This window comes from Hyperolius riggenbachi, chromosome 1 (genome assembly GCF_040937935.1).
Source record: "Hyperolius riggenbachi isolate aHypRig1 chromosome 1, aHypRig1.pri, whole genome shotgun sequence".
Classification (NCBI taxonomy): Eukaryota; Metazoa; Chordata; class Amphibia; order Anura; family Hyperoliidae; genus Hyperolius; species Hyperolius riggenbachi.
The window spans coordinates 146,702,034-146,724,690 of NC_090646.1; the positions used below are offsets into that span (position 1 = coordinate 146,702,034).

At 42.7% G+C, this 22,657-nt stretch overlaps 1 protein-coding gene across 1 annotated transcript in view; it reads left to right on the forward strand.

Annotated features, from left to right (window-relative positions):
• Window positions 1-22,657, forward strand: part of LOC137546384 (EF-hand calcium-binding domain-containing protein 6-like) — a 147,987-nt gene that overhangs the window by 83,416 nt on the left and 41,914 nt on the right. The window contains exons 11-13 of the mRNA XM_068268771.1: window positions 258-365; window positions 4,956-5,021; window positions 13,109-13,219. Coding sequence (XP_068124872.1) covers window positions 258-365; window positions 4,956-5,021; window positions 13,109-13,219 — 285 coding nt within the window. The remainder of the gene's footprint in view (window positions 1-257; window positions 366-4,955; window positions 5,022-13,108; window positions 13,220-22,657) is intronic.

Sequence of the window (22,657 nt, forward strand, 5' to 3'; positions counted from 1 at the left end):
AATAGTGTTTTGAAAGCAGCAGCGCCCAGAGAGCCATCCCCCTATGTCCAATTTTGTCCCCCAGCATATGTCCTCTGCCCCCCCATGTTCAGCCGTGTCCCCAGTGGTCGTCCTGGTCTCCCCCATGTCCAATTTTGCCCCAGTGCAAAATTTATGCTGACCTCATTCCACAGCACATTGTTTACAGTAGGATTTCAAAAATACAATCAGTCTCTTTAGAGGTTCACCACCATGAAAATGTTACCTGTCTCTTCTAGATTTCACAGAGAGGGGGCTATTAGCCCAGCATCTACACTGACTGCGGTGGAAGCACGACTAGCCAATCTCTTCCAGTCAGACTTTCTGGCTCTGCTGGCAACATTTGAGTAAGTTTTCTTTTTCACTATCTTTTTCCATGTTTAGTGAGGTATCACTGAATATCTAATAAGTATAGTAGTCCATTTCCAGTTACCCTACTAGTAGGGATGGCAATGCTTAGGAGAGCTCATGGAGAAGCATGTAATCAGTTTTATCAGCTGATAGATTTGTAAGGTTTTGATTTGCTGTGATGTGTTCCTGGTTTAAAGCCTGATCTTGAACAGCAAATCAGAGCCTTACGAATCTATCAGCTGATCAATCTGATCACATGCTTCTCCAATCCCCTTCTACTAGACATAATTTCTACACCATCAACATAAGACCACTGTGGAGAAAAAGAGCAATTGGTTATTTGGGGCAATTCTGAGAGGAACAATTTGTAATGATAAGCTAAATTACAGTAGTTTGTTTGTTTTTTTCTTACCTGGAATGGTATCCTCATATAACCAAGCAAAACGTTATTGATATGATATTGATTATTAACGTGTTATGGCATAGAGTCTTATATGGGGGAGTAATGGACACATATAGTGTGCTTTTAAATATATTTATTTCTTAAAGTGTCACTGTCTGGCATAAAATCAAAAATCAATTCTTTATTTTTATCTGGTAAACAAGTAATAAGGGTGCTAATCAGGCAATCCAAAAGTTAAAATCACTATTACTTTTCTTGTTGATTAATGATCATTCCCCAGTTTACCTGACTTTTATTTGGTACACACAAAATTTGGTACACACAAAGAAATTTGCAGGGCATAATAATGGGTTGTCCTTTTTTGCTTCTCTACTTCTCCTCAGACTTAACTAATGCAGCCTGATTGGCTGAAGCCTTTCTCTTTCCCTCCTGTTTTCCCCTCCCACACCTCTGTTCCTCTCTGATTGGCCAATATTTCTCATGCTGAGACAATACACTTTCTATAGTGAAGGGCGGGCAATGCATACACAATCAGGCAGATGAGAGTAAGGGAGGAAATTACATCAGGATTGGTTTCAAAAATAGCCACAGTTAAAACTAGAAATGCTACGAAGGTATTTATCTACTTATATATGTGTTTTGTTTTTTTTCTGAGATAGTATGGCTGACCGTTCCTCTTTAAATACAAACAAACAAACAAACAAACAGGAATCCCCAATTTTACCAAGGATATGTCAAACAATTGGTGTATTATCCTAACAGCCCTATCGTACAGTTATCTAAAAATTGCAGTAAAAATCACTGTTGATTTCTGGGAAAATACACCAAGTAAAAGAATAAAAGGAAAAATGTTAATCAATAAAACGCATACCCACATAACAGAAGACAGATCTTATTTAAAAGAACAAATAGTGGAATCTGAGTTAACCTTGTATGTCAAAAATCATTAGTTTAAAGCAGATCTCCAAACTAATTAACAAAATAATTCAGCTCTGCCGTAGAAAAAAAGTAATAGTTACCTGCGGTGTCTTTCCTGTCTTTCCACAGGGAAAAAAGCCAAGACAATTACTCAGAGGCATAGCTAGGGGTTTTCAGCGCCGGGGGACAAAGACAGTTTTTGCACCCCCACGCTGGACAAAATGAGCGTGGCCACACATCAAAATGTGGTCATGGTCATGGGTGGCGTCAAAAGTTATTTAGATAGCTATTTGTGCCTCCTCGCCCCTTTAATTAGCCAGATGTGCCCCCCTTCACCCTGTATAGATAGCCAGATGTGCCCCCTTTAGATAGCCTTATTCTGCTGCTGTTAACGCTTCTGCAGAGGGAGGAAGATAAGCTAAGGCACTTCAGGCAGCCAGCGAGCCGCCTCTCATGCACGTGGGGGTGCAATGGCCGTGCTGAGCGCCCTCACAGTGCTGCGCCCGGGGACATGTGTGCCCCCTTGCCCACCCATAGCTACTCCTCTGCATTTACTGCAGTAAATGCTCAAAGTATCAGACTCTAATCATATAATTAATTCAAAACACCTGCAAAGGGTTCCTATTTCATATATTAGTTTCACCATTCACTGTAAGTTGAATTACTGAAATAAATGTACTTTTGCAGGATGTTCTATTTTTTAGAGTCTCACTTATATATTTTGAGGTGGTTTATAACAGTGGGTTTGTGTCTAAATATTCAGTTCCCTTCAAGACTTAGCTAAAGGTTTTGAATGTTGTTGCACATAGGCCATGGCAGTAGCATAGAAATAAGTTGGTAATCCAATATGTGTGTGGCAAGGTCAAGGGTCTCCTCTGGCTACGTGTGTAGCGGGGGTGGAGCTTTTCCTTCCTGCAGGTTCATCAAACTGTCCACTCTGATTGACAGGCTGCATTAACCAATCTAGCTGCAGGAGAGGAAGAGTAAATAGCTGGCGAGGGACCTGACAGACCTCTGGTGACTTAAAGGGACCACGCCCCAGGAGCCTGAAAAGTATGCCCTTTGACCTTGGTGGAACTCCAGGCACAGACCTGGAATGGCTGTGCCTAGAAATGGCACTGCATATATAGCAATGCTATATGACATGTCTGATGCAACAGACACAATGGAGACACTCTGAATGTTGACAGCGCATCCACTGTCAACATGTAAAGCAATAATGCAATTTAGTGAGAACCAAGTCTGAGAACCCATCTGTTAGAGATCAGAAAGGATGTTTTGGAGGCAAATGATTAGACTGATTTATCAAATTGTGGTAATATCCTATTTTAAAGCCCCCTTTTCCCCATAATTAACAATGGTATGCATTAGAGGTGTGACATTTCATTAGAGATTTGTTTTGCTCTCCTCTTGAAGTAAACTGTTGTGATCTGTGAGAGGTTCAGCCTCACAGACATGTCTGTTTTCTGAGCTGCTATTGCGTAGCACAGCCCATGGATAAGCATGTGATCAGTTTGATTAGGCAGCAGATTTGTAAGGCACTGATTTGCCTTTAATGGTTATGCGTTGCTTCTTGTTCTGGTGTAGGAAGTGATCAATGCAAATCAGAGCCTTATAAATAAATCTGCTGCCCGTTCAAAATAATTGCATGTGTTTCCATGCAGGGATGCTCATCACGACCTCGGAATCACGGGTAACCAGTGTTTACGGGCCGATTTGAGCAATCATGGGCTCGAAAGCATAATTGGTGATCAGCCGCGATCATGGATTCCGATTTCGAATGCATCTGTAATTTCATCCGCATTTGACCTGTAATCTCGTGTTACGCCCGTAATCACGAGTCGGAATTCCGTGATTATTTTAACAGTTAATAGCAAAGCCCCCGGACGTGCTAGAAACACCAAATTTGCAAGGTATGTTGAAAACAACAGTGGGAGCAAGAGGAAAACATTTTTTCCAAAAGACCTTATAGTTTTTGAGAAAAATCGATTTTAAAGTTCTAGTGCAACATGGGGGAAATGTTTCCCTGGCCGCTGGCTTTAGCGGTTAATAGCAAAGCCCCCTTACATGCTAGAAACACCAGATTAGCAGAGTATGTTAAGAAGAATTGTGGGAACAAGAGGAACATTTTAAAAAAAGACCTTCTAGTTTTTGAGAAAATTGATTTGAAAGTTAGAGGGAAAAAATAGCAAAGTATAACAAAGTCACAGCATTAAAATGAAAGATAATGTATTAACATGTACACTTTATGTTCAGAGTGGTGAAAATAATAAAAAAATAATAATGTGGGGCCATAGATTGGACAAGGGCTCCAGGAGGAGAGGTGGATGCTGGGCCGCCCCTCTCCCCTGTAGCCCCCCATACCATACACCATGAGGGCTGGTATAGCTCAGAGTGCGACGCCCCATGCGGCCGGGGCTTCGCATTCTGGCTATCCCAACCTGCATGGGGGACAAGGGGTTAAAGAGTCTCAGGAGGGGGGACCCCCTGGAAACCCCATCATGAAATTCATTGCTCTTTCTTTTAATATATGTAAATTTACACTACCACTAGGTTGCTACATTATCTGTCATTTACCGCATTTAAATGTACACTTTTTTCCTATTGTAACTTTAAAATCGATTTTCTCAAAAACCATAAGATTTTTTTTGAAAAAAAAATGTTTTCCTCTTGTTCCCACTGTTCTACTTAACTTACCCGGCAAATTTGGTGTTTCTAGCATGTAAGGGGGCTTTGCTATTAACTGCTAAATTCGGCGGCCAGGGAATCTTTTCTCACACCCTGCACAAGAACTTAAAAATCGATTTTCACAAAAACTATAAGTTTGTTTTCATTTTTCCCCTCTTGTTCCCACTGTTCTACTTAACATACCCTGCAAATTTGGTATTTCTAGCACCTATGGGGGCTTTGCTATTAACCATTTAAATAATCACAGATTCTGACTCGTGATCATGGATGTAATGCGTAATTCCGTAATAGCCAGCTGGCAAGAGCAGGATCACTAGTGCCCAATCCTTTAACTCCTCTGCCAATACAAAAAAACCTGCTCCACCATCTGTTTTGCTCCAGTGACTTGCATATAAGCCGAGGGGGGTAACTTTTCAGCGCATTTTTTTGTGCTGAAAAATTAGGCTTATACGCGAGTATATACGGTAAGCACATCTTTGCATTCCTCACAGATTATTTGGGAAGGTCTATCAAAATACAGAACATTAAAATGCCAAATATGTATAAATATATAACACCATTTTTTCTTATGTTTTAGGAAGATTGATAAATACAAAAGAAATGTGATTAGCCAGCAGGAATTTCGAGCAGCTGTAGAAAGCAGGTAGGTATATGGATATTAAAGTTTATAGTTAAAGAGGAACTTCTGGCAGCTATAAAATTCCTTATAAAAGAATTCCTTATTCCTCTCTGATTATATTCACTTTAAAAGAAACCAGAGTTGAGTAATATTAAAAGTTACATACATTCCTGGGGCTTCCTCCAGCCCCATGCGCACAGATCTCTCCCACACCCCCATCCTAAGCCTTCTCCAGCTCAGGTACCGGGTCCCGCAACTTCAGCCAGTCACGGCCAGTCTGTGCAAGAGAAGTGCGCCCTCTATGTATCTCTCCGGCGGTTGCTGGAAAGATACGTAAAGAGCGCACTTCTCTTGCATCAGACTGGCCACGACTGGCTGAAGTTACGGGACCCGGTACCGGAGCAGGAGAATGCTTAGGACGGCAGCATGGGGCTGGAGGAAGCCCCAGGAATGTATGAAACTTTTATTATTATTCAGCTCTGGTACTCTTTTACGCTTTTCAGTAATAACCCTTTCATACACCTTGAAATACTTGTTAATGTAGTGATAATATCATCAGTCTAACCCCACTACATGACACTACTAGCAAGCCTAATGGGAGGGATTGATACGTCTTACTGCACAAAGTGCGTGTTAGACACAGGATTACATTAGCTGCTAATACAAAGCTGACCATGCTAAATCTCAGTGGCTGATGTCAGCTAGTGGCTCTGGTGGCTGTCTGGTGACTAAGGAAATCTAAACTCACAGTAACTAACTTTTCTTATGCCAAAGTCTGGTCACATTGATTTTTTTTTCAGTAATTGTGCAAGAAATACAAGAGACAACATACAAGCAGAGGTACAACAATATCTTAATTTAAGTTTGCTCATTCATAGGTTCAATATTTCCAATTGCATTTAGCCTAGATTTCCTCTTTATGGTGGTCGTTCCCCAGTTGTTTGTTGTTGTTTTTTATAAATATTTATTTTATTAATTTTTGAATAAATTTACCTATATTTTTATTTATTTTATAATTCTCCCTCCCTTCCCCCGCCAGCCAATCAGCGTGATCGGCTGTCATAGGCTTCAGCCGTGTCACATGGCTGTCCCCAGTACAACAGACAGCAGATTGCAGCACTGTACAATGTTTATAGACGGCATCTAACAGTCTCCAAGCGGCGATCGCTGCTGTGAGACTGAAGGCGGTGATCCGCCTTCCAAGCAGAGATACGTGCACATCAGCTAGAGTGATCTCCTGCAAGCCTCATAAGAAGCCGTTCACGCCAATTGGCATGGATCGGTCCTGTGGCTGCTGCTGCGTTCACGCCAATTGGCATGGATCGGTCCTGGGTAGTGTTGGGCGAACACCTGGATGTTCGGGTTCGGGCCGAACAGGCCGAACATGGGCCAGATGTTCGGCATGTTCGGCCCGAACGCCGAACTCAATGGAAGTCAATGGGACCCCCGAACATGCCCATTTTGGGGGCCCTATGGGGTCACAGGCATAAGGGGGGAGCATGCCCCGATCGCGGGGGGGGGGTCGGAAATTCCCCCCTCCGCTAGCGCTCCCCCCTCTGCCCGCTTCCCCATTAAAAAAGTTTAAGGCAAGTTAAATAGTACTTGGTGGCTGGCACTGGCAGTGGAGTGAGGAGGAGGAGGAGTCCGAGTAGCAGAGTGACGCGTTGAGGCCGGGCAGCGGGCGGTTCAGCGGTAGTACCCTTGTGGTACTTCCGCCCTTTCTCTGACCTCACGTCCTCTACGTGATGACGCATACGAGGGTACGCGTGACGCGTGCCCTCGTATGCAGAGGACGTGAGGTCAGAGAAAGGGCGGAAGTACCACAAGGGTACTACCGCTGAACCGCCCGCTGCCCGGCCTCAACGCGTCACTCTGCTACTCGGACTCCTCCTCCTCCTCACTCCACTGCCAGTGCCAGCCACCAAGTACTATTTAACTTGCCTTAAACTTTTGTATGGGGAAGCGGGCAGAGGGGGGAGCGCTAGCGGAGGGGGTGGGGGGAATTTCCGACCCCCCCGCGATCGGGGCATGCTCCCCCATTATGCCTGCGACCCCATAGGGGGGCCATATTGCGGCATGTTCGGGCGAACAGGGCCCTGTTCGGCCGAACAGGGGCCCTGTTCGGCCCTGTTCGGCGGCCATTCAGTAGTTCGGGGCGAACCCGAACTTAAAAGGCCAAACACCATCAGGTGTTCGGCCGAACTCGAACATCACCCGAACAGGGTGATGTTCTGCAGAACCCGAACAGTGGCGAACACTGTTCGCCCAACACTAGTCCTGGGGCTGCTGCTGCGTCGACGCCAATTGGCGTGGAGCAGTCAGGAAGAAGTTAAAGACTACCTCCAGCATAAATGACAGAGCCTTTCTTGCCAGGCTCTGTCTCCATGATGCCGGATTGGGGAGTTGTCAGGGTTAATTACATACCAGATCGGCTATAATTTGTTCACTGGTGACCCTCCATCTCCCTCCTTGGCAATGCATTTTTGCAAGGTCTGCTGAAGCTCTTTGGAAACCTCCGTCTGCATTGCTGCGGCCGGCTGCTGAGCTGGGGGTGGGCTGCGGCAACACAGATGGGGGGCTGAGCCTTGGCAGAAGTCTCATTTCAGAGGGGCACAGAGTGTTAATTTAAATGAATGAATTATGGAAGATCAGGCAAAGGTGTCCACACATCAGGCGACTTGGTGGCCGATCGACCATTCGATTCAATTATTATAATCGAAGCACATGAAAATCAGCTCCGCCAAGTGCTGATTGGACGAAATTGGTTGCATCAATCAGTCAGGCATGCTGCAACATATCGGGTCATCGAGGACAGTTGGGTACGCGGCGGTAACAGCGAGCGATATCGGAACGAGCAACAAAACCTCTGACGTAGTCCCCCCTAATGGTGAATGTGCCCTCCCAGTGCCCAGTTCACTAAAGCAAAAAGCCAGTCTATAAAACTGCTGCAAGAAATAAGCAGTCTGCTCACCTTCGGGGCTGGCTGCAGTGTGTTGGAGCGGGGCGGGGGAGCAGGTATGACGTTTTTGTTCTTTCTGATCCTGTGCTCAGATCTATACAGGTACTGAAGTATATGGGATGCTATTGGTGAGCAGTTTATTTCTTGCAGCGGTTTTATAAGCTGGTAAAGCGACTGGATACACATTGTATTCTCTTCATTACACTATGCAATTGATTGATTTATATTTGGGATTGCTTAAATACTTGTGGTTGTAAAGCTTATTTGATTTGTATCATTGTTTATATATTGTATATGCATGTTGAGAATTTTGTACATGGTTATTGACCCTGCACATAGCACTTTCTGTACTTTCTGCCGCCGCAGTTGTGTCACTATTATGTTGCATCTGGATCAACCTCGTACCACTATTTGCATAGTACAGCATTTTCAGCCATATATACCTGCTGCAGACACTTGTCTGGATTAATATGTATGTATATATATATATATATATATATATATATATATATATATATATATATATATATATATATATATATATATACTGTGTATATATATATATATATATATATATACTGTATATGTGTATATATATATATATATATATATATATATATATACAGGATCTTCTCAAAAAATTAGCATATTGTGATAAAGTTCATTATTTTCTGTAATGTACTGATAAACATTAGACTTTCATACATTTTAGATTCATTACACACAACTGAAGTAGTTCCAAGCCTTTTATTGTTTAATATTGATGATTTTGTCATACAGCTCATGAAACCCAAAATTCCTATCTCAAAAAATTAGCATATTTCATCCGACCAATAAAATAAAAGTGTTTTTAAAACAAAAAAAAGTCAACCTTCAAATAATTATGTTCAGTTATGCACTCAATACTTGGTCGGGAATCCTTTTGCAGAAATGACTGCTTCAATGCGGCGTGGCATGGAGGCAATCAGCCTGTGGCACTGCTCAGGTGTTATGGAGGCCCAGGATGCTTCAATAGCGGCCTTAAGCTCATCCAGAGTGTTGGGTCTTTCTTCTCAACTTTCTCTTCACAATATCCCACAGATTCTCTATGGGGTTCAGGTCAGGAGAGTTGACAGACCAATTGAGCACAGTAATACCATGGTCAGTAAACCATTTACTAGTGGTTTTGGCACTGTGAGCAGGTGCCAGGTCGTGCCGAAAAATGAAATCTTCATCTCCTTAAGGCCGGTATCGAAGCATCCTGGGCCTCCATAACACCTGAGCAGTGCCACAGACTGATTGCCTCCATGCCACACCGCATTAAAGGGAAGGTTCAGGGACGCCTTGAAAAAAATTAAAATCCATATCCACTTACCTGGGGCTTCCTTCAGCCCGTGGCAGGCAGGAGGTGCCCTCGCCGCCGCTCCAGAGGCTCCCGGTCGTCTTCGGTGGCCGACCCGACCTGGCCAGGCCGGCTGCCAGGTCGGGCTCTTCTGCGCTCCAAGGACGGGCTCTTCTGCGTCCCACGCGGGCACGCTGACTTCATCGGACGTCCACCGGGCTGTACTGCGCAGGCACAGAACTACTGTGCCTGCGCAGTACAGCCCGGCGGACGTCCGATGACGTCAGCGCGCCCGCGTGGGACGCAGAAGAGCCCGTCCTTGGAGCGCAGAAGAGCCCGACCTGGCAGCCGGCCTGGCCAGGTCGGGTCGGCCACCGAAGACGACCGGGAGCCTCTGGAGCGGCGGCGAGGGCACCTCCTGCCTGCCACGGGCTGAAGGAAGCCCCAGGTAAGTGGATATGGATTTTTATTTTTTTTCAATCCGTCCTGAACCTTCCCTTTAAAGCAGTCATTTCTGCAAAAGGATTCCCGACCAAGTATTGAGTGCATAACTGAACATAATTATTTGAAAGTTGACTTTTTTTGTTTTAAAAACACCTTTATTTTATTGGTCGGATGAAATATGCTAATTTTTTGAGATAGGAATTTTGGGTTTTCATAAGCTGTATGCCAAAATCATCAATATTAAAACAATAAAAGGCATGGAACTACTTCAGTTGTGTGTAATGAATCTAAAATATATGAAAGTCTAATGTTTATCAGTACATTACAGAAAATAATGAACTTTATCACAATATGCTAATTTTTTGAGAAGATCCTGTATATACAGTGGGATGCGAAAGTTTGGGCAGCCTTGTTAATCGTCATTATTTTTCTGTATAAATCATTGGTTGTTATGATAAAAAATGTCAATAGGAGTCAAACCTGAATGAACTAGAGATATTTTGTAAAGAGAAATGGTCCAAAATACCTTCAACCAGAATCTAGACTCTCATTGGAACCTACAGGAAGCATTTAGAGGCTGTAATTTCTGCAAAAGGAGGATCTACTAAATATTGATTTCATTTCTTTTTTATGGTTCCCAAATTTATACACCTGCCTAATTTTGTTTAAACCATTATTGCACACTTTCTGCAAATCCAATAAACTTCATTTCACTTCTCAAATATCACTGTGTGTGTCTCCTATATGATACATTTACGGTAACTGACATTTTTAACGTAACAACCAACTATTTATACAGGAAAATCATGATGATTAACAAGGTTGCCCAAACTTTCGCATCCCACTGTAAGTGACAACATAATTTTAGTACCATTACTAGTATATTTCCATTATGGGTCAGTAGCATAAGTAGATGTCATTTGACCTGAAGGATTTTGTCTCGTATCGGGTGTTTTTGTCATTGATAGCTTATGAGAGTTATACATCCACATAGCAGACATTTCTCTGCATCTCCAGCCCCATCACCTTCCCCTGCTGCTCCTCTGCCTTCCGCTGCACTGTCTCACAACTTCTATCGCTCTGATTCCCACTATTGTGTCCTAATCCTGCCATTGTCTCAATGTTCCATCACTGTCTCCCATTCAGCTCCCGTTGCATAAGAGCCATTGTTAGCCTGTGGAGAACTGACATAAAAATGAAACTTTTATTAGGCGCGCTTTGGTCATTCACAATAAAGCCAGTGATATGTTAAGAGCATGTCTAGCTTTCTAGCCGAGCTGCCTTATCCCACCAGTGATGACGAGGAGCACCTTGGCTTCTCACAGACAATACGGATAATGCCTGTGGGAGAAACACTTTCCTGACTTGGTGATTCTTCCTCTGGCTAGCAATATTTCTTGTAATAGTTGTCTATGCTATTTGCTCCTGCGGGCTGACAGAAATATCTTAATGTCTCTGTAAGCTTACATTTTTATCCAAATACCTGCATAAGTCCAGCTGTGGTTCTGACACAATCATCACTTGAAGGCATTTTACACTTCTAACAGGTGCCTCTACTATAAGGCTCTATAGCTCTGCTGGGCACCAATATGTGCCCAAGTCTCCTGCAAAATAAATGCAGGGGTTCCCCGAGATCAAAAAATTGTTTGCAGGGGTTCCTTGAGATCCAAAAGTTATTTACAGTGTTCCTCCAGGGTATAAAGGTTGAGGAAGGCCGGTCTATAGCATCTGTTTGGACGTGTCCATTTTCAAAGTATTTTTTGTGGTAATGGAACACAAAGTCCTATCCTGCATGACTTTTCTGGACACTGCATGGAAAATGGACATGTCTGATAGACGCCAAAGGAGACCAGAATGGAGTGGACAGACATAGAGGATTACACACATCGCTAATATGGCGAAAGCGTGTACTTAGCCTCAAAAAGATTTATGCTTTTAGTGAATTTGGAGAATTGATCATCCTCTGCAGCTGGCCATCACCTTACCTCAGCTAGAAGACTGGCAGTAACCTAGATGCCAGTCTTTTATAATTGTCAAGGCACCAAGTAGAAGCAGCCCCAATACAAGTGGGTGAGGTGAGACTGCACTGTGGGCATATGGGACTCGGCGCAGAGCACAGTCTCACAGAGCTGCCCTACTGTGCATTAGTGAGAGATATTATTAAAAACACTGCCACTGTAATTAAACACATTTACTGCAATAGTAATGCAGCAAACAATTGATGGGGGAACCTAGCTGTGAGGAAAATATTTTTGCCGGGCTTTCCTCATATAGTCTAGACTAATTATTCTCATAGTGGAGATTTTCCAGTGCCCTGGAATCCATCTTTAGTCTTGAGGGTTTTCATTATTTCACTTATGCATATTTCATGCATTCTGGAACTCTAGAGGTTAATGCATCTAACCTTTAAAGAGCTGCGTGCGCTTCCATAATTGCATTAACTATATTACCATATTTTATTGTGCCAGGCTATATATACCACATATGTACAATATAGGAATTAAGCGAAATGCCTTTTACATGCTAATGAGCTCCTATCACTGCGATATAGATCACTTTACAGAACCTTTAAGGAAGTGGGCCGTTTAGTCCTGAGAAAGACATTTATGTGTAAAGCCATGACAGGGACTGCTTCTGTAGTTTTACAAAGCTCTGTTTTATTTACATAAATCTGTCAAAGTGATGAACAGTCTGCAAAGTGAGTTGAATAGTTAGTGGTGGCATAGCATTCTTCACTCCTGCCACTAGGAAAGCAACTCACCGCCATTCCCATCCCCTCCACAACCTTCTTCCCCCAAAAGTCAGCTGTTCATTATCACCGTCTCCACATAATGAATGAAGCCTTGTTCATCATTATTTTCTTTAGTCACCCTGATTTATGCCGGTGTTTTGGGGATTATGCCTAAATCGTGCTCCAGGGATGAGAAGACTTTGTTGCCATTGAAGACGTACTGGCACTCTTCAGATATTCCTTTGCAAGCTCTGACAATGCACTTTCCAAATTCACCCTGTTTTTCTTATGAAAAGCGTGTTTTTGTAAATGTCCTTTCACGCCAACCACAGCTCCTGAAAAGCTGCTTTAGCGGTGTTAGCTTGTTTAAGTAATAGCAGTGTTTTAGCCTAATGAATACAGTCTTACAGAGGACAATCAGACATGGCTCTCTATGCTGCTATCTCCTCCACTGACCAAGCTCTGTGTGCGGCGCCTGAGCCTGAAATTCTTTCACTGCTGAAAAACCTGATTAACCTCTGATATTCACTGTGGGCACTCTTGGTGGCGAAGGGCAATGCGGTGGCGGAGTTAATGGCAACCATATGCTTGGGTTATTGTGGCTGTCTGTGAGGCAAACAAACTACTTGATTGACTGGTACTAACCTCTGTTTCAGGTTTGGTGTGGAGATTACTGATGAAGACTTTGAGCAGCTACTTGACAGAATCCCCCTTGATGAAGATGGGAATGTCAGATACCCTCACTTCATGGCGATGTTTGACTCTCGGTAATTACTCTCAAGCTAGGCCTTTAGTATGTAGTTTGTATCTGGGATACTTCTCTCACAGTTTATTTAGGTAACAAACAATACATTCATTTAAACCATACCTGAACTGATATGTGGCATATGTGTTAAACGTGTACATAAAGGCCCTTATTCAATTCACTTTTTCTCCTAGGTGATATTTTAATACCTAATCAAAAAATGCCTTTGAAGCCACCCGCAAGCATGAAAATACTCCGATTAATTTTGACAGTACTTTTTCACCTACTTTTGGTACTTTTTCAATTGCTGAGTGCTGAAAAGTTATTTTAAACAGAAGATGAAAAATTATATCCTAGGAGAAAAACGGATTTAAATAAGGGCAATAGTATCAATCCCATGTAGACGTTGATTTACTCATTTTTAATTTTGTCTTAATTTGCAAGAGTTTATAAACCAGTGCCTTATTTGTGCAGCTGGAGCACTTACTTTAGTTGGCTGCAGCTCTCCCAAAAACTAATTAGTGGCCATAAAACTTTTGTGTGTTTTTGCAAATACTCATGATAGAAGGATGTGATAAAAAGTTCAGTAGGTTATCATTTCTCTGTGTGGGAGATGAGTAAATCAGATTTAACATCACACTGACATAAAATTAAATGTCAAATCTAGCTTTCTAAGTTTTAACATTAAAACAAGGAATAGGGATTTAAAGGGAACCTAAACTGAGAAGGATATGGATTTTTCCCTTTTAAATAATAACAGTTGCCTGACTCTCCTGCTGATCCTGTGTCTCTAATACTTTTAGCCACAGCCCCTCAACAAGCATGCAGATCAGGTGCTCTGACTGAAGTCAGACTGGATTAGCTGCATGCTTGTTTCAGTGGTGATTCAGCCACTATTGCAGCCCAAGAGATTAGCAGGACTGCCAGGCAACTGGTATTGATTAAAAGGAAACATCCATAGCCCTCTCGGTTAAGGTTCCCTTTAAGGAAAGTTCTATTTAGGTTTAGCCCCCACTTATAGAAAGTATAACAAACTTTCAGTACAGCACAATTCAATATATTTATGAACACAACTCTTGTATTAATCAACAAATAAAGATATTTTAAAACACTAGTAAAAGCAGCATTTTCCACTGCAAAATCACCACATGCACATACTGTAAATACTCAAAAGATATGTATATGCAATGTTATTATTTATAATGTCAATACACTCACTACTAGGTCTACCCAATTGACAGTTTGCTGACCTTCTGGCATCAGCAGTGTCTGAATCACACACCTGAAAGAAGCATGCAGCAAATGCAGTCAGACTTTAGCCAGAGCACTTGATCTGCATGCTATTTCAGGGTCTATGACTAAAAGTAGTAGAAGCAGAATATCAGCTAGGCAATTTTCATTGTTTAAAAGGAAATAAATGTTGCAGCCTCCATATTCCTCTCACTTCAGGTGAGCTCTATACTTTCCTAGTGGTTCTGGGTCACCAAAAACGAGCTGTGTATTCCATAATAATAATGGACAGTGAGACAATCCCTCTGATTCCACTGCAACCTGCTATGTAATTATGGTGATTTGCATTCTGATGACTGTGAGAGATTTTCCAGCAGGCAGCAAATCTTTCATACTGCTCTATAACTAATGCATCCAAGAGTCAGTAGTTATTACTGAAACACCCCCCCCCCCCCCCCTTTCAATTTGTAATGATTGCCCAACATCGGACAATGTGTACTGCATTTTATAGCTGCGGTGTAAGCAACAACAAAAAAATAGTATAGGTTGGTAGGAAGGTAGCCAGGTATAGGTGCTACCTGTATAAAAAGCCAGGTACAGATGCCCACAGTATAGGTTAGCAAGGTAGGTGCCCCCAGTATAGGTTAGCCTGGTAGGTTCCCCCAGTATAGGTTAGCCAGGTTGGCATTCCCAAGTATAGGTTAGCCAGGTAGGTTTCCCCAGTATAGGTTAGCCAGGTATGTTCCCCCAGTATAGGTTAGCCAGGTAGGTTCCCCAGTATAGGTTAGCCAGGTTGTCATTCCCCAAGTATAAGTTAGCCAGGTAGGTTTTCCAAGTATAGGTTAGCCAGGTAGGTTCCCCAGTATAGGTTAGCCAGATAAGGTGCCCCCAGTATAGGTTAGCCAGGTAAGTCCCCCAGTATAAGGTTAGCCAGGTAGATTGTCCCAGTATAGGTTAGCAAGGTAGGTTTCCCTGGATAGGTTAGCCAGGTAGGTTCTACCTGTATAGATGAGCCAGTTATGTTCCCCCAGTATAGGTTAGCCAGGTAAGTCCCCCAGTATAGGGTTAGCCAGGTAGATTTTCCCAGTATAGGTTAGCAAGGTAGGTTTCCCCAATATAGGTTAGCCAGGTAGGATCCACCTGTATAGATGAGCCAGTTAGGTTCCCCCAGTATAGGTTAGCCGGAAAGGTTCCCCCAGTTTAGGTTATCCAGGTAAGTCCCCCAGTATAAGGTTAGCTAGGTAGATTTTCCCAGTATAGGTTAGGCAGGTAGGTTACCCCAGGTATAGATTAGCTGGCCGCCGCTCGTTTACCTTCTTGAAACAAGAAGCAGCCACTTCCTGCAGGACAGTCTCACCGGGTCCCCATCACCTGCTTCTAGATCTCAGATGAGCAGCAACCCAGAGAGGAGAGCGGTTCCCTTAGCAGCGCATATACCAGAAGTAAGTAATATAAAAGTACATGGCCAACCTAACCACTCTCTCCCTTCTGTGGCTGAGAGATTTATTCTTTGTGGCCAGCACTACAGCAGATGATTCATATCATTACAAGATTGGGCTTTAGCTTCAGTACTGCCCACAAAGATGTACTTTTTAACAATGGAGGGAGGAGGTAGACTGTTGAGGTGATCTGTGCTGACAGAGAAAGACTGACCTCCCAGCTTCTCCTTGACTACTTCTAGAGGGCACTGATGGTATAGGGCAGTGGTTCCCAACCATTTTGGAGTCGTGACACATCAAACCAAACGTTCAGATCTCCGTGACACGTAGACTAAATGCATGTAATGAGAGACAGCGTTTCCCCACTAAATGCACATAAGAGACAGCGTTTCACCAGTAAATGCACGTAATGAGAGACAGCGTTTCCCCAGTAAAAGCACTTAAGAGACAGCTTTTCACCAGTAAATGCACATAATAAGAGACAGCTTTTCACCAGTAAATGCACATAATAAGAGACCTCTTTTCACCAGTAATGCACTTAAGAGACCTCTTTTCACCAGTAAATGCACATAATAAGAGACATCTTTTCACCAGTAAATGCACATGATAAGAGACAGCTTTTCACCAGTAAATGCACATGATAAGAGACAGCTTTTCACCAGTAAATGCACATAATGACAAACAGCTAGTTGTCCCCAGTATATGTAGCCAGGGATATATGTGCCCAGTATATGTAGCCAGAGGTATATGTCCCCAGTATATGTAGGCAGGTGTATATGTGGCCAGTATATGTAGGCAGGTGTATATGTGCCCAGTATATGTAGTCTGGGGTATATGTGCCCAGTATATGCAGTCAGGGGTATATGTGCCCAGTATATGTAGTAAGGGGTATATGTCCCAAGTATATGTAGCCAGGGGTATATGTGCCCAGTATATGTAGCCAGAGCCATATGTGCCCAGTATATGTAGTCAGGTGTATATATGCCCAGTATATGTAGTCAGGTGTATATATGCCCAGTATATGTAGCCAGGGCCCCCCCCCCCCCCAGGAGGAGAGAGCGAGGGAAGGAGAGCGGCACCTCAGGGTGCTCTCCCTCCCTCTCTCCTCCGGAACGAAGTGCGGTGGCTGGCAGAGGGGCGGAACTTACCTTCCGTGTTCTCCATCTGGTCTCGTCGCAGGCGCGGGATGATTTGCCACTACTGTGGTCTGATACAGACCAGAGCAGCGGCTGTGGCACCAGAACTTCCGGCGCTTGGAGCGACACGGAAGGTAAGTCCCGCCCGCTGCAAACGCCTGACCGCAGTTAGCTCCGGAGGAGAGAGCGAGGGAGGGAGAGGACTCTAAGGTGAGAGAAGGGGGGGGGGGAGATGGCCCCCTTCTCCGCCGCTGCCCACAGCTCTCCCTCCACTGCTTTCCTCCGAGAGTACTGCGACACATACCCCGAAGCTGCCGCGACACATGTATGTGTCGCAGCACATGGGTTGGGAACCACTGGTATAGGGAGTAGTCTGGACAGATTTCTGTATAGTGAAGTTACGCTATCATCTCAACTGGAAATGGAACTACAGGCTGCAGGCAATCAAATGCTTTTAATATACTGTATTTATTTGCAAAAAGTAGGGATGTCAAATGCATAAAACATTATGCATTGCTGATTGTTGCAACGGGAGGCTATTTCTTTTTCTACTACACAGAACATAGAATTGCCAGGGGCAGAACCAGAACTTTGCAGCTAATCAGATTCAGGAGCCAATGATTAATTAGCTGGCAGCTTTGGCATTGTTTTCATAAATCAGAAACAGCTGTTTCTCATTTTACTTGTAAATATCACGGACTGAGAAAAAGAGACTCGGGATATCAGGAAGAGGGAAGGAGGGGATGGGCAACAGGAAAGGGAGAGGTAAGGAACGGGAAGGGGGGATGATCAACAAAGAATCTATGTAGGGTCTAGTGTCCATGTTAAAATAAAATATACCTAAAGGCCTCTTTCACAGTGGGATGTTAAAGTCGCAAGTTATAAAAAATTATAACGCAGAGTAACGCACAGCAATACAAAGTCTGTGCGACATTCTCAGTGCACATGTTGTGTTGTGTGTAACGTGTAGCAATACTTAGAGAGTGCTACATGCTGTGCGTTTAGCAAAGAATCTGCTGCGCTAGTTGTGTTGCACATGCTCAGTAGTGTTTTTTTTAATGTAACGCATGCACCGTTTTCGTTCCATCACTGCGCAACGAAAACGGCGCACCAAATGCAGGGCTAAAGAATGCACTATAACGCCCAAGTTATAGTGCACAATGCGTTGAGGTAGGGGCACGTTGTGCGACCTTATTGTCGCATCAAACGCAACGTCCTACTGTGAAAGTAGCCTTAGTAATAACTGTTAAAAACAATCATAACCATTTTGTAAAATAAATATACACCACATAAGTTGTGACCTCTATAAAAGCCAGCAAAGTTAAATCATTATACAGAAGCGATTATGGTGTGGAAATGTTTCTCCTGAAAGCCAGTTTATGTGACAAAACCGGTTTTCTGATCTGAGGTCTCCAGACAAATCCAACATCGGACAAGCGCTTCCCTCTACAACATGGGACAAGCGCTTCCCTCTACTGGGCATGCACGAACCTTACTCAGGCATGCCCAGTGCGGTTGTGCCCATTCACGCCCATGTTCATGGAAAAAAGATAACAAGGGACCCTGCACTTGAATGGTGGCATGTAGAAGGACCCAGGAAGCCTCTGGACTATCCAGAGACCTCCATCTACTCAGGTAAGTATGTAACATTTGTATTTAAACAAAAGATCGCTTTAGGTGGGAACCCAGCCATATGGTGGCCACAAACAATGCAATTTTTTATATCTTTTTGTTTTCTAATTGAGAATTACCATCAATTTTTAGACAATTCAATTGTGACATTTAAAGCAATTCTGAAGAAAAATTTTAAAAAAAGATCAGATACTTACCTAAGGAGAGGGGAGGCTCTGGGTCCTCTAGAGCCTTCCACTTCTCCCCACGGTGTCCTCATTCCCCCACAGGCTCCTCCGTTTGAATCGCCCTCTGCAGGAAGCTTCGGTAGTCTTCTTAGTAGAAGCACTTGGGCTCCCGAAGACCAGCGGCTCTGCAGTAAGGAGCCTGAGTTCTTCCGAAGACTGCTAAAGCCCAGCAGAAGCAGGAAAAAGCAGTCTTTGACTGATAGGTCATACACCGAAACACTGTGAAGAGACCGGGAAGGCTCTAGAGCAGTGTTCCCCAACCCTGTCCTAAGGGCTCTTTTACACTAGAGCACTTTTTCACCGTTTCAACGCAAAGTTGAAACTTTGCGTTGACCAAGGCAAAATGAAAGTCCATAGACTTTCATTTTACCTTTCACACCCGACGCTGCGTTTCAATGCGTTGCGGTGTGGCGCACCCGGGAGCATTTTATCGTCGGGAATCTGCGTTTTCCCATCGGGTTTATTAATTACTACCGCCGCTACTCAGCGTTGCACATCCCGACGACACGCTGCAGCCTATTCAACTCCTGCATGCGTTGTATAATGTGAAAGAGGCCTCAAGGCCCACTAACAGTGCATGTTTTTGTGGAAATCCACAAAGGTAGTTAATCAGCTCTGCTGAGATGCTAATTACCCCACCTGTGCATGTTTGTAGTTTTCTGCAAAACATGTACTGTTGGCGGGCCTTGAGGACAGGGTTGGGGAACTGTGCTCTAGAGCATAGTTCCCTAACCCTGTCCTCAAGGCCCACCAACAGTGCATGTTTTGCAGAAAACCATAAAGATTCCCAGGTGAGGTCATTAGTGTCTCAGCGGAGCTGATGAACTACCTGGGTGGATTTCCACAAAACATGCACTGTTGGTGGGCCTTGAGGACAGGGTTGGAGAACACTGCTCTAGAGGACCCATAACCTTCCCTCTCCTTAGGGCCCTTTCACACCGAGGCGTGTGGTGCGATATTTTTAATGCACCCGTGCAATGACTATGTCTATGGAGACTTTTATACTACGGCGTTATAGAAGTGACGTTTTCGCTGCATCCCTGACGAAGGTCGAGAACTACACTGCAGGGCTGCATCGAGTTGCAGCAATCTGCGTCTGCCAGGAAGTCATGTTAGTCTTTGGCGACGCGTGGATGATTAAAAAATTACTGACGCGACATCGCGGCATGCACATGCGCGGAACTGTATTTAACCAGTACACTTCCGCATACCCGAAGCAGGAAGTGACAGCAAACATCCGTCACGCGCGTGTCACTTCCTACTTGGCCGGTGGCCAGACAGAGAACGCATCGCTGACGTTGGTTTCTGGTGTGAAACCAGCCTTAGGTGAGTATCTGTTTTTTATTTTTATTTTCAGACTCCCTTTAAAAAATCTGGGTACTTATCCGTTAGCCGGGCGCATTCGACAGGTGGTGCTAATTACTATTCCCCCTCCAGGCCGACATGGATAGTAGGGAAAGATGTAACTCTGGTGGAGTTTTGTCGCCACCTAGAGGATGCGCCCGGCTAACGGATAAGTACCAAAATCTGACCAATATATCACACATCTTTTCCCCAATTATGAATCTTTTTTTCAACGACTCTAAAAAAATTTTTTACCTGGGACTTTACATCAAGACAATTTAAGTTCTAGAAAAATTGACCAGAAAAATCAGTCACTCTCGATCGAGTAAAATTTAAAAAAAACTAGGGAATTTGATCAGATTTCTCAGTTGAATAAAAAAAGTATGATTTTTCTGTACCGCTGAGTGTTTATCTTGAATTGCTGTTAAATCAAATCTTATTATTTTATCAAATGTAACCACCTTATGCTGGGAATACACCATAAGTTTTTTCAGCAGATAGATGGTTCGATAGATAATTTCCGACAAGTCCGATCTTATTTTCGATCGTTTTTCTGATCGATTATTTATAGAAGTGAATGGAAATAGATAAGAAAAGGTAAGAAAATCAATTGAAAAATCGATGGGAAATAAGATCGGACGGTAAATCGACTGAAAAATCTCATTGTGTATTCCCAGCATAACTGTGAGCAGGTCTTATCATTTCTCTCTGCAAAGGAGTAAAAGTCCTAATCCTTTATTTATTTATTTTTTAATCTTTTAGGCATTTGCCCCAATATACTGGTCACCTGTGTTAATTAACTGTGATCAGATTTCCTATCAACACTTTATTCTAATTGGGTGTCATTAGATAGGGCTCTCAATAGAAGTATTATTTGAGTATTTGTCATGCATAACATTTCTTAAAGTGGACCTGAACTCTTGTGCACAGGACAGAAGGAAAACATAGAAATGCACCCTGTATGTATTTAGAGTTTAGCCTGTCTAATTCCCCCTCATCTGCGTCTAATAACAACTTGTAATTTGATCTGCCCCCTGTGTCAGCTGACTGCCATGACAGATAAGGCAGATAAGCTAATTTAAAAAGCACAGAATGTTAACAATATGTCTGCTTCCATGAAAGCAGGAAGTAGAAACAGTGCAGATTTATTTCAGGATTTGTATCAGCTGTAACAAATAACTGTTTTTCTTTAAAAGTTATTATGCTGATGCATATCTTTTAGGGCAGAGAGGAAGTTCTGAGTTCAGGCCCGCTTTTAGACTGTTTGTCTAGCTACATTTTTTCAGACTCCTGTGATCAGCTTGATTAAGTGTCCATACATATGATAACAAAGAGTATGTTTTTAACAGTCTTTTAAAACAAAACAAAAAACAAAGTTTATTGAGAACATAAACATATAAGGCATATATATAAAAATGCTGTTTCATACAATATAATATGTTCAAATCAAGGAAACAGTAGAAAATGTATGATAGAAACCATAGTGCAGTATATAGGCAATATACAATGGCTAGATATAGTACATGCAATATATCAATTCAACAATCAGGGTGAAAATAGTGCAATAAACAGGGTGACATTACAGTGTGGGAGCACAGGTTTTAACAGTCTTTATAAACAGGTTACAAGCAAATGAATTAAAACTATTAAAAAATAAATTGCAATAACTGATGTGATTAAGAGGCTAGAATAATTATATTTAACAGTTAGTGACATGACAATGGACTGTGTAAAGCTACGTGGAAGTAGTAAGCACTAAATAAATACACATTAATTATAACTTTATGTAATCTGGGAAGTCCCATTTCAGATCACAACTGTTAAGCCCAATCTACACGATACGATTCTTTGTGCGATTGGATTACGATTCTATTTATGATCCGATTAAATCCGACATGTCTGATCAGGAGTCGATCGAATCCCTATCGGACATGTCAGATTTAATTGGATCGTAAATAGAATCATAATCGAATCGCACAAAGAATTGTATCATGTAGATTGGGCTCAATATACTAGGAACTCTGTTAAGCAGCATTAATAGCAGGGGAGTAACTAGGGGGAAGCATACATAGAAGTAGCAATATTGGACAATCAAGATTGTATCATTAATGTGCCCCTTTAGGTTTCTAATAAGTAGAAAACAGTGGAAAATTTAAATAATCATGAAAACATGGCCTGGAATTATTAAAAAAGAAATGAATAAATGTTAGTTTGAGTTATCTCACTAATATTATAAATGCGAAAGTTTGGATGTTTGTTACTCAATCACGCCACAATGGCAGAACGGATTTGAATGAAATTTGGCACACGCATAGTACATTACCTGGTATAACATATAGGATTCTTTTTATCTCCCTAACCAAAAAGGGGGCGGAGACAAATACAAATTTCATATATATTTTTCTACCAATACCTGTTTATGTTTAGACCAGGGATGATACTCTTGACATAA